General features: G+C 42.5%; 1 protein-coding gene across 4 annotated transcripts in view; it reads right to left on the bottom strand.

Annotated features, from left to right (window-relative positions):
- PDXK (pyridoxal kinase) overlaps nucleotides 1-14,343 on the bottom strand; it is a 91,265-nt gene extending 76,922 nt beyond the window's left edge. For 2 of the 4 annotated variants that reach the window (XM_030576696.1, XM_030576705.1), the window contains exons 1-2: nucleotides 14,243-14,313; nucleotides 3,093-3,152 (exon numbers count right to left, since the gene is read on the bottom strand). Coding sequence is in view for 1 of the 4 variants with exons in the window: in XM_030576688.1 (XP_030432548.1) it covers nucleotides 14,243-14,338 (96 nt within the window). In the remaining 3 variants the exon portion in view is untranslated. Of the gene's footprint in view, nucleotides 1-3,092; nucleotides 3,153-14,242 lie in introns of all 4 variants that reach the window. The other 2 variants (XM_030576688.1, XM_030576689.1) reach the window with 2 other exon arrangements.
- Between the last annotated feature and the right edge of the window lie 1,728 nt (nucleotides 14,344-16,071).

Raw genomic sequence — 16,071 nt, forward strand, 5'->3', positions numbered from 1 at the left:
GTATATGAATTGTCTGTTAACATCAATATAGTCTAGGATGGTTTTACATTAGGATGGGAATGTTTTCTTGAAGCAAACAATCTAAAGTCTTGATGCATCTCTCCTTGCCATCTCTCCTTGCCTTACCTGGCAAAGGTTGGCAGGGTACCAAACAAATCAGTGGCCAAGCCAAGAATTGGTCCCAGCAGTAGATTCCAAGTCACTCTGCTCCAATCATGTGACTATAGTCACTGGGTATAAAAACAAAACTAATATTTATGGATGTGTGCAGGCACACTCATTTTCAGGTTTCACAAACAACTCTCTCTGTTTTACACTGCACAAGACATACTGAAGGCTAAAGTAAGAACAAAGCCTCTCTCTCCTGACAGAGAATTGCAATTTTTTCAGCTTGCTGTGGATTGGCTGACCTGACTGTAATATAATGGCTGTCAAAGAAGAAAAGACTACAGCAGCTTCTCTTGAAGTATAGTGAATTTGCTCTCAGTTGGTTTCTAATTCTCTGCTTTCCTCTGAGAAAACTCACAACATAAGTGAACATCTCTAATAAGCAGCCAAATTCAAGGGAAGGCTAATGCATTTTTAAAAATGTTTCTTCAAATCAACCTTCAAGTCACAGCACGAATATGATCAAATGATTCCATTTTATATTTCTCTTCTGACAGACTAATATTATTCAGTTCAAGAAACCAAGAACACACGGTGCAAGCCTCTATTAGATTTCCCTGTAAGCCATTTCTTTCAGTATACTAGCAACTTCTCTCATCCTGTGCTACGTACATTTTTCTTAAAAAAAAAAAAAAAAAACAACTATCCTCCTGTGTCTGGATGACGCACACAGCAGTCAGCTTCTCTACCTGCGTCATACAGTTCAGTTCTGTATCAATCCAACGAACAATGACATAGAAGTTTTTATCATAGCTTTTTCACTAATCTCCGTTTGGGCATACATTTGGCATGGTATTAAATGATTGAATTGTACAGGCATTGATTAGGGGAATGGGAAGGCAAGGAAATCTCAGCATCTATTTCCCCCCTCACTCCCATTCAAAACAAAACAAAAGCCACCCTGTTCCCTCATCTCTAAAGGTACATCTCTAAATTTAAGCTTCCCAGCCAGGGAATGTATTTTTCCTTCCTCTGCAAGTGAGGGATTGGACTCTGTTCCCAGCCCAGCAAATAGGAGTTCTCCTATTAACTCTACAGGGAGCAGACTCAGCTTATTTATTTTTTGGTTTGCATTATAAGCTGCTAGATATTATGACATGCTATTTGCCTCAGGTCACAGATCTGAGGTCTTCTTGCTGCTTCCACCCACATCAAGGAATTCCACAAATTGATCCATGACTATAGCTAACTAGAGTCATGTGCAATACTATGCAACTAAATTTACACACACATATTAGCAGAGATGGGCCTTCACCAGAACATCAGATCTGAATGTTCAGCTCAAACTTCATGGCGCTGGCCTATTTGTATGTATTCAATAGCATAGGAAAGAAAAAGTATTAACAAACAATTATCACTTTGTATAAAACATCCATACAAATTATAAATCTCTGGGTTCTTTTTAAAAGCATATTGCTCTTATGGATGTTTGGGTATGCAACCATCTGCGTGTCTTACTATTGGTATGGTCCTTAGCACTGTTCTTTTGCACAAGTCATAGTGCTCTGGGTGAGTCTGTTCTTTAAGAAAGACTGTCCCGCTGAGAATATCTAACTTAGTCACTCTTCTCCCAGGCAGAGGGGTGATAAATGGATCACACCCTAACTCACTATAGTTTCTGAGATTTCAGCTCTCTAAAAGAGAACAGTATAAAATGCAATGCCAAACCTACATCAAGGAGGGAGACTCTTAAAGCCAGAAAAATGAGAACAGCCAAATAATTTCATGAAGGCCGCTAGGCAGAGACCTTGCTTTGCCAATGGGAGGTGCTCAGATACGAAGGTGATGGGTGCCAATACAAAACTTTAAGATAGACAGCTACTCAGCTGTGTTTGGTAAGCTCCTGTTTGAATGACCAAAGGCCTGATTCTGTTTCCACTGACTACAATGGGAGCGGGAACAAGCCACAAGTGAGAGTTAGAATAACCAACATACTGTAGACCTCAGTTCACTTGACTATCAAATTATGAAGGGAGTAGCAAGAGTCAAGACTTCCAAGTTCTATTCCTAGCTCTAATACCAGCCTGCTTGTGACTTTAAGCAATCCATGCCTCAGCTCACCCAAGCGTAAAAGGAGTGAAATACTTACTCTCTTACTGAGCTGTTATGTGGCTTCAACCAAAGGACACCGAACTTGAGGTCTAATCAAGGGCAGTCACCTCAGGCTTCACACCTATCCCTGAGCTCTCCTGTTAGTTTGAGTTTACAATCACATTTTCCCATTTTAAAATAATTACTTCCACCAACCCTCCCTGCTGTCTTTTCCCTCTCCCCCAGTTTGTGTGCAGGAAATAACTGAATAACTACCAATACAGGGAAATCCATGAAACAAACTTACTATACACCTGGCAAAGACACAAGTTAAACTGAAAAATGTTTCCCCCCCACCCCCAACTCTGTTTTAGTCATCTTAGGCATTAGCAGATAAAAGTCAGACCTTTGTCCGAAGAGGTTTTAAGCTGAGTGTTCATTGTTACTTGGAAAATCAGAAGCTCAAATTTAAAGCATGAAGTAGTGAAGGATGAACTAGCATGAAGGATAATACTAGATCTTTATATGCCTGGAATATGAAAGGGCACAATACAAGAGTGCTGCAGACACAATGGGATTTACAAATAGAGGTATTTGATCCCTTGGATTTTACTTTTTATGAAAGAGTTAAACGCAAAAAGTGTGTGTTTTGGTGGGTTGTGGAGTTTCTCTTTATCACCAGTGCAGCCTCACTAATGCAGACGGGCCAACATGGTGTTTTCACCACTGTTGCAGATTAGACAACGTTGTGGTGAAAATGTCTTTGCCTTGTCTACACTAGCACACCCTCCATGTTACCACCACTCTAGTAGTGCAACACTACAGACCAGCCCAAAGGCATTTAACACCATGCGCCAAACACAGTTACATTAAAAGCAACAGCGCATACTCACTGATTTCTCTAGTTTCTTAATCTCTTCTGTTCACTTCCCCATGACTGCAGAGTTTTTTATCTGGAGAGAAATCACAGGGTGACTATATTTTAATTTTTGTTTGAAGAATGTGCATCACTCTGTACTCATCCAGATTAAAAAATAAAAATAAAAAAATAGACTGTGTGTGTTCTAAGAGGAAACCATAGAGTTCAGAAAATGCTGCAAAACACAGGCCCATGTACTTCTGGCTTGCCTGCTTTAGGGGAAGCCTACTGAAACTAATACTTGTTAAGATTTTGCTGTTCACTTAAGCAAGATCTGCAACAAATGTTTAAATTAACATCTGTTCTTTTAACATCCTTTTCTCTACCAAAAATCTACTGCATTAAAGGGTAAAACATTCAGGAAGGCTGGCTTGTTGAAACAGACTACTGTACTTCTGTTAATTGTACACTATTCACTTGCTATATATGGAAGCATAGTTTACAAATATTAAAGGATCAGACCTGTTCAAAAAAAAAAAAACTACAGCATTTTGTATAGCAAGATTGTGTCTGCAATAGGCTTCTACTGTACTGAATGAATTACAGCTAGGAAGATATGCTAATAACCTTTAGACCCATCCAGAGATAAATTACACTTGTTTATGTTATTTGAACGTATGTACTTTGAGACATGGCAGATTTGCTAATAAATCATGGGTGTAGAGGAATGTGGAGAGGAATGACTCCCATGAGATCCTCATCTGCATTACGCATTTTTCCTTGTTAAACTTTTAAATAACAGTTTCTGCTAACACCATTGTGGTGGTGTGCGTGGGGGTGGTAATTTTGTTGAACTGCCTTTTTAAAAAGTTGTTCTCAAGATAGCCTTGAATGCTTTCTAAAAGTGGTCTTAACAGAGCTAATTCACAACCACACAGTCTGCACGACTGTGCTAGTAAAAAAATTCAGCGCTGCCAGATTTGTAATATGGAAAGGACATTGACCTGCAGAGTCTCCATTGTACATAAATGTATGTTTTCATGCAGTAAAGGTCATTTACCCTTTATGGTAGGCTGTCATGGTTTTCATGGTTTACGCAATACTACGTTCCACTGATGGCTCGTGGAAACATAGGTTATTTTCCCACCATAATTTAACTTTTTACCATGTGTATGTGTCATAACCTTAGTCCCAGATTTGGACCTTAGCGTCCAAAATCTGGGACTAAGGTTATGACATGAAGAAACAGGTCCAATCCTTCTTAGGCTTGGCCAGATACTACAGGCGATTTGTACCACACTACAGCCAAATCGCTGCCCCATTGACCGACCTGACCAAAAAGACCCAGCCAAATGCAGTTAAGTGGACTGATGAGTGTCAAAAGGCCTTTACCCAACTTAAGGCAACGCTCATGTCTGACCCTGTGCTCAGGGCCCTGGATTTTGACAAACCATTCCTAGTAACCACCGATGCATCTGAGCGTGGTATAGGAGCAGTGCTCATGCAGGAAGCAACAGATCACAACTTCCATCCTGTCGTGTTTCTCAGCAAGAAACTGTCTGAGAGGAAAAGTCACTGGTCAGTCAGTGAAAAGGAATGCTATGCCATTGTGTACGCCCTGGAAAAGCTACGCCCATATGTTTGGGAACGGCGGTTCCAACTACAAACTGACCATGCTGCACTAAAGTGGCTTCATACTGCCAAGGGGAACAACAAGAAACTTCTTCGATGGAGTTTAGCTCTCCAAGATTTTGATTTTGAAGTTCAACACATCACAGGAGCTTCTAACAAAGTTGCTGATGCACTCTCCCGTGAGAGTTTCCCAGAATCCAGTAGTTAAAAAGTGTTCTTAAAATGTAAAAGTCTGTTAGTTATATACTTAGTAGTATATGTAAAGGTGCATGTGTTGTAGTAATCTGTTTATTTTCAAGTTCTAGAAGGAAATCGCCGCCAGTGAACTTCCCCACTGTCTGCAATTTGGGGGGCGTGTCATAAACAGATAGCTAAGGGTTAATGTCTCTTTCACCTGCAGCACCTGACCAGAGGACCAATCAGGAAACCAGATTTTTTCAACTTTGGGTGGAGGGAATTTTGTGTCTGAGGTCTTTGTTTTCTGTCTGCCTGCTTTCTCTGAGCTTTGGAGAAGTAGTTTCTACTTTGTAGTCTTCTGTTTCTAAGTGTAAGGACAAAGAGATCAGATAGTAAGTTATATGGTTTCTTTTCTTTGGTATTTGCATGAATATAAGTGCTGGAGTGCTTTGATTTGTATTCTTTTTGAATAAGGCTGTTTATTCAATATTCTTTTAAGCAATTGACCCTGTATTTCGTCACCTTAATACAGAGAGACCATTTGTATGTATTTTTCTTTCTTTTTATATAAAGCTTTCTTTTAAGACCTGTTGGAGTTTTTCTTTACTTCAGGGAAATTGAGTCTTACTCACCAGGGAATTAGTGGGAGGAAGAAATCAGGGGAGATCGGTGTGTGTTGGATTTGCTAGCCTGATTTTGCATTTCCTCTGGGTGAAGAGGAAAGTGCTTTTTGTTTCCAGGACTGGGAACGGAGAAGGGGGGTCACTCTGTTTGGATTCACAGAGCTTGTGTCTGTGTATCTCTCCAGGAGCACCTGGAGGGGGGAAGGGAAAAAGGATTATTTCCCTTTGTTGTGAGACTCAAGGGATTTGGGTCTTGGGGTCCCCAGGGAAGGCTTTTCAGGGGGACCAGAGTGCCCCAAAACACTCTAATTTTTTGGGTGGTGGCAGCAAGTACCAGGTCCAAGCTGGTAACTAAGCTTGGAGGTTTTCATGCTAACCCCCATATTTTGGACGCTAAGGTCCAGATCTGGGACTAAGGTTATGACAGTATGCTGTTTCCCTTGAAGCATCCCCACATTTCTAAAAGTTAAAACAAAACTAGTGCCACTGAAATGTGTATTATGATAACTCTGGAAACTAAAGTCCTTTTCTAACCACAGCAAAGCAGTTGCTCTGTTGCATCTGCTCTGAAGTATCCTAACCTTGACCTAGAGAAACTGTGTCTATGATTTGAGTTATATCCAGGATTCATATATGGTACCCATCACACTGGTATCTGAGCACATGAAAGAACAGTTCATTATTTATGTTCAGTCTTTGACCTCTGTGATTTTTCTTTTCAACAAGATGGCTTTTGAGATGTGGACAAGTCTCTTGTAGGAATAGCTTGTACTTTTCTGGCCTATCTTCACATAGGCCATCAGAGTAATATTTGGTACCTGCCAGATTAGTCTGCATTCAGACCTGTAACCTAGAAGTGTGACTGACTTTATATTCCAATACCAAAGAGCAACCTAATCACCTGTAAGTTAGTGTTGGACAATATTTCAAACACAATTTTAAACTGAATTTTCCATCCTTACTTCACTTTTGATAATGTTGAGTTCACATGATTATTTCCTCCCATCCTCACTCCCCTTAAATATGGGGGAATCTCCTCTGAGTTCACATCCTGACTCTATTAAAGCAGCTATCTATAGGAGGGAGCTAAAAGCATTGACAAAACACCAACACTTTGATCTAGATTATGAGATTGTTCATGGTGGGATATAATTTAGGTGAGAAAAACCTCCCTACTGTGGAACAAAAGACCTTTTGAAATCTGTTCAATGTAGGCTTCTCCACTGAATGGAATGAGCTGTGGAGCAATAATGAACAAGGCCAGCTCCGGGCATCAGCGAAGGAAGCAGGTGTCTAGGGTGGCCAATAGAAAGGGGCAGCACTCCATCAGGTAGTGGGGCGGCACGTCCGGGTCTTTGGCAGCACTTCGGCGGCTGATCAAGCACATCTGGCTTAGTCTACAGTGCCAATTCGGCGGCAAGTCCTTCACTCAGTCTTTTTTTCTTCGGCGGGAGCTCAACCTTTTTTTTTTCCCCCTTTTTCTTTCGTCACCTGGGGCGGTAAAAAAGCTGGAGCCGGCCCTGATTATGAAGACAGGTGATGCTAATTCTTCTTAGCTCTTTCAGTGATTTTTTTCCATATTCTTACCAAAAAAAAAAGGGGGGGGCGGGTAATATTTCCGGTCCCCCAGAAGTCTGAAAGAGGTAAGAAAACAATAAGAAACTCTCAAAAATGGACATTCCTGTGTTATTTAGAAATGGACCTGTCATAAACAGATAGTTAAAGGTTAATAGAACAGGAGTACTTCATGTCTCTTTTGACTGTAAAGGGTTAACAAGTTCAGTAAGCCTGGCTGTCACCTGACCAGAGGACCAATCAGGGGACAGGATACTTTCAAATCTTGAGGGAGGGAAGGTTTCGTGTGTGCTGTTAGTTTTTGGTTGTTGTTCTCTCTGGGTTCTGAGAGTGACCAGACATGCAACCAGGTTTCTCTCCAATCTCTCTGACACAGGCTCTTATATGTCCAGAATAGTAAGTACTAGGCAGATAAAGCGAGTTAGGCTTATGTTTGTTTTCTTTATTTGCAAATGTGTACTTGGCTAGAAGGAGTTCAAATTTGTATTTTGCTGAAAAGATTTTAATTTGTACTTGTATACTTAGGCCAGGAGGGTATTCCCAGTGTCTATAGCTGAAAGACCCTGTAACATATTCCATCTTAAATTTACAAAGATAATTTTTACTGTTTTCTCTTTCTTTAATTAAAAGCTTTTCTTGTTTAAGAATCTGATTGTTTTTTTATTCTGGTGAAACCCCAGGGGACTGGGTCTGGATCCACCAGGGAATTGGTGGAGAGAAAGGAGGGAAGGGGGAGAGAAAGGTTAATTTTCTCTCTGTGTTAGGATTATTTTCTCTCTCAGGGAGAGTCTGGGAGGGGGAGAGAGAAGGACGGGGGAAGGTGAATTTTCCTCTCTGTTTTAAGATTCAAGGAGTTTGAATCACAGTGATGTTCCAGGGTAACCCAGGGAGGGGAAGCTTGGGAGAGGCAACGATGAGGGAAAGGGTTTATTTTCCTTGTGTTAAGATCCAGAGGGTCTGGGTCTTGGGGGTCCCCGGGCAAGGTTTTGGGGGGACCAGAGTGTACCAGGCACTAGAATTCCTGGTTGGTGGCAGCGCTACAAGTACTAAGCTGGTAATTGAGCTTAGAGGAATTCATGCTGGTACCTCATCTTTTGGACGCTAAGGTTCAGAGTGGGGAATTATACCATGACAGGGCTCAAGTCACAATCTTCAAGTATAGGTATGAACTTCCCTTGAGTTTGTGGGTGTTCAGATCTGAAGTTTTGGTCTGAACCAATCTCTAATCCTAATCTTTGTGCTTGGCAAAACAGTTGCAGTTTGCTTTTGTTCTGACCTATTACAGTATAGTCAAAATATGCTAGGTGATGTACAGATTTATAGAAAGGCACAGAGCTTGTCTTGTTCTTACCACCTACAATGACAGAGAAAGGGCTGGAAAAGGGGTGCAACATATAGTTACTTTATCTAGGATGTTGTGTCTCCAAGGAAAAACTTTGCTACCTTTAACACTCCATGGCAAGTGTCTGCAGGCTAATATCTGCTTTGCATTCTATGAAGAATTTGTGATCACATTCATCTACTTTTCATTCAGAGTCAGGTGATGACTGAGCCCAGAGCCTCAGCTGGTGTAAACTGGTATAGCTTCACTGACTTCAAGGTAAAGATCTGCCCTATTTTTCTTTGAGCCGTTTTGCTTAACCAGAGAGAATTGGGAGATTGGAATCAGTGGAGATTTTTTGCATCGCTTAATGAACACGCTTCACTCATGTTCTTCAGAATCCTTCAACTGAAGAGACATGACAGAAAGGCCTGCTCTAGTTTGTTCTGCCATACTAAGAGCAGATTTGAGGCTGGTGAAGCAAGGTTAATGTTGGAGAAACATGAGATCTGGTAAACAAAATGTGTCCACCTCTAGGAGAGAGAGGCATGATGCAATGGAGCAACCTACATAAATGGATCAAGAATGGATACCTATTGATAAGTATGGTAAACCCTCAAACACTGTGAAAGCCCTGTCCTGGCAGACTGTTCTTACTTCTGACCACTACTACAGAAGCCTTTATATTTTGGCAACACTGGTAAAGTTTGTCATGTCAATAAAATATTATTTAAATTAAAATGAAATTCTTATACTGATCTAGCTGATGTCTTGCAAGCTTTAATTCAGGGGTAGACAACCTGCAGCACACGAGCTGATTTTCAGTGGCACTCACACTGCCTGGATCCTGGCCACCGGTCCCGGGGGCTCCGCTGCTGGCCTGGGGTACCAGCCGCCGGCCCCCTGCCAGCTGGGGTTCCATCCGCCAACCCTGCTCAGCCCACTGCCAGCCTGGGGTCTCAGCAACCAGCCCAGGGCTCTGCGGCCACCCCCAGCTGTGGTCCACTGGCTCAGCTCAGCACCCCTACCTTAAAAAATTGTTCCAGAGCCACTGTACTCGGATATTTTTAAGTCCTGATTTGCTGCTTATATCACTATCACACCATGTAGAACAGCGCACTGCATTTGACGTTGAGATTAGAATGTACATGCAAGAACCGGAATCAGAATTTTCTGACAGATTTCAAGACTTCCAGGGATTTGGCCCAAAGCTTTCTTTTCTAATTAAACCTGAAAAGTTCAAACGAAAGCAACTTGGATTTGTCTGTATTTGAGTAGATGGGTGTTGAAGATTTAAAAATGCAGCTCATTCAGTTAAAAAGCTCAGAATTGTGGGCATCAAAGTTTGTGGATCTGCAAAGTGCATTTGAAGTTACCGAGAGAGATCATGGGGCCTCTATTCTGATCTGCTAGACGCCCCTGCCAGTAAAATTTAACTGTTTGAAGAAAATTGCATTTGCAATGCTTCAGTATTTGGATTCACATACTTGTGTGAACAGGTATTTTCACACATGAAATCTGTCAACTGGCTATGAGAGGGACAGAGAACAACTGATCATTCAGAAGCCTGTGCGCAGCTTAAAGTATCCAAATACTTGCCAGACATTGGAAAACTCAGCAAGGAAAAGCAAGGGCAAGGATCACACTAGACTGCAGATCTGCATTTTAATTTAATTTTAAATGAAGCTTCTTAAACATTTTAAAAACCTTATTTACTTTATAATATATAACTAAACTATTGTTGTATGTAGACTTACAGAAAGACCTTCTAAAAATGTTAAAATGTATTACTGGCACCTGAAACCTTAAATTAGAGTGAATAAATGAAGACTCGGTACACCACTTCTGAAAGGTTGCCAATCCCTACTTTAGTTCACCTTGAATGTTGATGTGAATTCAGCTGTGACTCCCTTGCCATTTGGAGCAATTGTGAATAGAATAAAAGAAAGGATATCTATACCTTCTACTTCATTTGCTAGCTTTGTAGATGGTTCACTGAAATCCATCATGTTTGGAGGGCTGTTCTTAAAAATCAGAAAATTGAATGACTGACTCCAGGTCCCATGAGAATGTGACCTCTTCATGTTGGGAAAAGCAAAAAAACCATTTTTACCAGAGGATAATTTTTGTGCGCCACTGTCAGAACAGATGTCAGAAAATGACTGCCTCCTCTGACGGAGTGTAGAAGCTGTGGAGGTAACTTCTGCTCTGTCATGGTAGCTGTTTAATGGCAGAAGTAAGTGGTCTTCCTGAGCTGTGGAACCTCTCCAGTCTACATTATTGTGAATCAGAACTGAATAGTGCTCCAACATTCTGACTCACTGATGTTTCACTTGTGATAAAAGGATATGAAAACTATTCAAAAATCAGAATTAATCCACAGTAAAGATGACAGAGCTGTCCATACTTGTAGCAGGATAAGAAATGAAATTTAAAAAAAAAAAAAAAAAAAGAAGAGTGCCTACCTTTGGCAACCATGATTTATAGTTCAGAGACTAGAGTCTTTGCAGTGTTTGAGAAATGAATTGCTTGGCAGTGTCACAAAGTCAGTATTCAAGCCACCCAGTTTTTATTCCCTTCTCCTCCTCATCTTGGCTAGGACAAGTTTATTTTGCTGAGTGTTAAAGAGCTTATTTTCTACATGAGTGCAATTGTGTATTAGAATTGGGTACATTTCTTTATGGTGGTTTGTGACTTTATGTACTGCTCACCAAACACTATTAATTGTCTGAATCTTGCTGTGTTTGTTTTCTCTTATGACTGATAGTCTGTACGTTTTGGTCAGTTTTTGCTATTGTCCTTCATTCAGAAGAGGAAAGAAAAGTAGGGTAGCATTTAATAGTAAATCTATAGCTGGGAGAACTTCAAAGTTGTACATCATTATTACAAAATGGTAAACTCCTTTATGGTGGCATAATTAGTACAGTTAGGCCTAAATGCTGGTAAATCAACCAACTTTCTTCACTGATTTATTTTTTTTAAAAGGTAGCATTATCCTCCCTCAAACTTTTGAAAGAGTGATGACTAATGGTCTTTCAGGAGCTTCCTTTAGCTTCCATTTACCAAACCTCTCAGGTTTCTCTCTTTTAGCCAGAGGAGATTAGTAATAAAAGTTAGTATAACAAAGCTGTTAGGTGCTGTAGGAGGCTAAGCAGAAATAAGATCCATTTCTGACCAAACAATCTCAAAATTTCTTGACAGCCATCTCCAGTTGTAATGATCCTTTGATATGTGAAAGCCTGGAATAGTCTAACAGTAATTGTTTTGTAGTCTTTGTGCATATTTTTCTGAAGCTAGAAGAATACACAAGCTGGAAACCTCACTACAAGTACCTTATGTAAGAAAGTCAGCGGAGTAAGAAAACAAGAGTTTAACAAAGGAGATCCAAAAAACTTAAACTGTGGTGAGACCTGTTATATGCAAATCCAACCTGCTGTCAGCACTTAGACCAGGTTTTCAGTCGATCCATTGACAAGTTTTCAATAAAAATGTAAAAATATAACTAGATGCAACATTTTCACTGAAGACAAAGAGCCAAATACTACATGCCAAAAAATAGAGGTAGTCTAAAAATAGCCATACTTAGCCAGCCTAGCAGATTAATAGTATTTCACCCTTCCAATACAAAAATCCATCCAAGTTTGAGTTCTGTCACTGGGCTGACAGTACTTTCTGTCCTTTACCGAGTTTAAAAAAACAAAAAAAACAAAAAAACAAAAAAAAAAAACCCTCTTCCTCAATCTGTAGACATCTTGGCTTACCACACTACAGAACTCATCAACTCTGCTGTAAGGAGTCATGTTTAACCCTCCTTGATTCAGCTGATACAAGACAAGACAAGACGGGAAAAAATTGGAGGGGTGGAGGGGAATTTAAAGCGGGCACAATTGAAGGGAGCACAAAGGGTACAGAACAAATCCACAAGCCTAACACTGTCCGCTTATTAAATAAAGGATTCTTAAGATAATTCCATCTCACAGTTCTGATGACTAATAAGATACTCAAACATCACTACAGCAATTTGCTCTCCTCCCTTAGTGTTCCATCAGTCTGGGTTTGCACAACCTTCAAATACACCTCTACCTCGATATAACGCTGTCCTCGGGAGCCAAAAAAAAAAATCTTACTGCGTTATAGGTGAAACTGCATTATATCAAACTTGCTTTGATCCGCCAGAGCACGCAGCCCTGCTCCCCCAGACCACTGCTTTACCGTGTTATATCGAGTCACGTTATATTGGGGTAGAGGTGTATGATGATAGACATTTATTAGCTGTTTGCCACAAACAATTCTTGTTATTGTTCTGGAGTTAGCCCATAGGTGTAGTAGTTCCTTCCAGCAATAGTTTATCATATGCCATGCACCAAGGAATTTAAAAAAAAAACAAAAAAACAAACAAAAAAAAAAACTTACATTGTACTGTGTGACTTCTGTAAATAGCATCCACTGCTACTTCAGTAGGTATTTTTTAAACTAAAAATACTTCAATGCTTTCCATCCAAAAGCACTTTGCAAGCATTAAAGTTTGCCTCAAGGGAGACATGAGGTTGTTATGGGTTATATTCCTATTTTAGTGATGAGAAAACTGACATACACAGAGGTTAAGTGACTTGTCCAAGACATAAATGAAGTCTGCTATTGTGGGGCTAGAACCCAGGTATTCAACTCTCAGGCCTGCACTTAAGCCACAAGGCAAAAGTTATCGCCAGACAACTGTAGCCCCACCTCCCCCCATATGTATAATTAAAGAAATATTATTCCTTACATTATTCTGCCCAAACTCTGACTACATTCATTCTCCTGGTTACAATGTCCTTATGACTTCATTACACTTACATTTGTTTTATTGTGGATTATAGTTACACAGGTACATAGAATTTGCCATGTAGCACATCAAATCTGGCTTCCTGCCTCCATCAGTGGCCAATACAGGATACTGACCAAGGTGAGAAAACTCATAATGCATATGACTATGTGTAGTGCTCTACATGGGGTGATCATAGCTCCCTGACCCAGCAGTAATGAAATGAGAGCATGAAACATATCTGACTAAGTACACTTTCTAAAATAGGGTAGACAGTGTTTGTAATATGCTTTGAAAATATAAAGCACTAAGCATTATTTAAAAAACAAAATATAATCAAAAGCATTTCCAATCCCTTTTTAAATCCACCTACCACAGTATTTAACTCCATGCTTTTTTTTTTTTAAAGCCAAGCCCCATTTACAAGATTAAAAATTGGTATAACACTCAGTATACTATTGCATCTGAAGAAGTGGGTTTTTACCCATGAAAGCTGATGCCCAAATAAATCTGTTAAGTCTTTAAGGTGCCACCAGACTCCTTGTTGCTTTTGTAGATACAGAGTAATATGGCTACCCCCTGATACTTGACACAATATATACTATTGAGGCTTGTATAGTTATCAAATAAAGAAGCATCCTGTTTTAAACACCTTCTCACAAGCACAAGGAATTGCTGGCTACTGAAATGTACCTGTTTTGTGACACTTAGCCAGTCTGTATTAACACAGAACAGCTTGGCTTGGCTTACCTTACCCGAAGAAATACACTGCCTTGGCAAATTGTGTCAATAGACAGCTGACACGGTCACCGCCGATCAAGGAGAGTCGTGTGTGTGTGTGTCCCTCTCACTCACACACACACACAGGACGCTTCCCTGCCCGGGCACCAGCGCCGCACCCGCCTGGCAGCAGAAAAGCACCGAGCCCTGCCTGTCTCCTCCCGCAGCGCCCAGCTCCGGCCCGGGGAAGAGGCGATCCCCGCCGCCGCCCGGGCCGCTGGGGGCTGCAGGGTCCCCGGCCACCCGGCCCCCGGCCACCCGGCCCCGCTCACCTGCAGCGGGAAGCTCGCCGCCTTGTTGCCCACGTAGCCGCACACGACATGGCTCTGGATAGAGAGCACCCGGCACCGCGCCTCCTCCGCCTCCATGCCGCCCGCGCGCCCTGCCCTGCCCCCGGAGCCGCAGCTGCACGCGGCGGGCCGGAGCCGAAGCCTCCCCTCCCCGGGCAGCGCGGAGCCGCCGGGCGCACACGGGAGAGCAAAGCGGCGAGCCCAGGCGGCAGACTCAGGCGATCGGCGCAGACACCTAAACGCTTTTACATCCGCCAGCCCAGAGCCGGAGTGAGCCGGCAGCGCGCGGCAGCGCCATTTAAAGGGGCCGCGCCCGCCACCACACTCCCTCTGCACCCACACGCCCACTGCCCCCCATAGCCCCTCACTCACTGCACCCACACTCCCACTGCAGCCCATCCCCTCACACTTAGTGCCGCCCACTGCCCCCACACTCCCACTGCCCCATACCTCCCTACACCTAGTGCCACCTACTCTTGTGACTCTCCCACTACACATCCAGTGCCACCCACACTCCCACTGCCCCATACCTCCCTACACCTAGTGCCACCTACTCTTGTGACTCTCCCACTACACATCCAGTGCCACCCACACTTCCACTACCCATACCCCCACACACCTAGTGCCACATCTCTGCCCCCCACTTATACATCGTGTCCCCCCACCCATTGCCCCCATCCCCACTGTATCCACACCCATCTCACATACCTAGTCACCTACTGCTCTCACATACCACACATTGCGATTCACTGCACCCACAGTGCCACCCATTGCACACATCCGTGCAACCACACAGTGCCAACAGTGCATGCCTCCACCCCAAGCCAGCCAGTGCTACACACACACCCAATGATGTCCAGTGTACACACTGCCACCCACATGGCACATACAATCTTCACACCCAGTGCTACTCACTGCCTCCCCCATGCTACTCTGTTCGTAGTCCCACCCCATGCGAACACCCTAGCCCCAATGCCACTCAGTGCACACAGATGGCACACCCTATACCACCCCGTGGCACCTGTGCCTCTTCCACACACACAGGGCCACCCCCTGCACACACCTCACACACACCATGCCAGCCACTCCCACTATTTATTGCATTGTGCACACACACAGCCACCCCATCACTACACACAACGGTATACACAATATGTCACCCTCACACCCTGCAACACCAGTCCACACACACCATGCCACCCTGTAACACCAGGTGTCACCTGCCACAGTTCAAGGCCACTGCACATGTATTTCCCCCTCATGATCCCTTAGAGGCTCCATGCTCCTCAGCTATCACCTCTCTTGCCTAGAGACCTGCATCTCTCTCTCCTGTCTGAAGAAGATTTTTCCAGGCTGCACAGTTCCATGCCTATACTTTGTGATATCATCCAGAAAGCATGTTTATTCTTAAGGTAAAAGCATTACAGAGACAACAAGAAAAGAAGCTACGTATGATAAACAGCTTACCCAGCTCCTCTGGGAGGAGTCAATCCTTCAAACCCCCACGAAGCATTTTTTCTGTGTCATATTCATAACAGCGTCTTAGCTCAGAAGAAGCATCCCCATGAATAATTCAGTCTTTCCTGTATACAGCCTGGGCCTTTGATGTTGAGAAAGTCCAAGAACAGATCATCAACATACAATGGTCCCCTTCTACAAAAGGCTGGGTTTTTATATAGCCAGAGGTGGGGAATTTGTATTCACCTTGCCCTTGAAAGGGCACATACCATCCTAGCCCACAATCATACATAAAGCATTCATTTAATACAGCAGACTGCGAAGCTAAGAACATAAGAATGGCCATACTGGGT

The sequence above is a fragment of the Gopherus evgoodei genome, chromosome 1 (assembly GCF_007399415.2).
Source record: "Gopherus evgoodei ecotype Sinaloan lineage chromosome 1, rGopEvg1_v1.p, whole genome shotgun sequence".
Lineage (NCBI taxonomy): Eukaryota > Metazoa > Chordata > Testudines > Testudinidae > Gopherus > Gopherus evgoodei.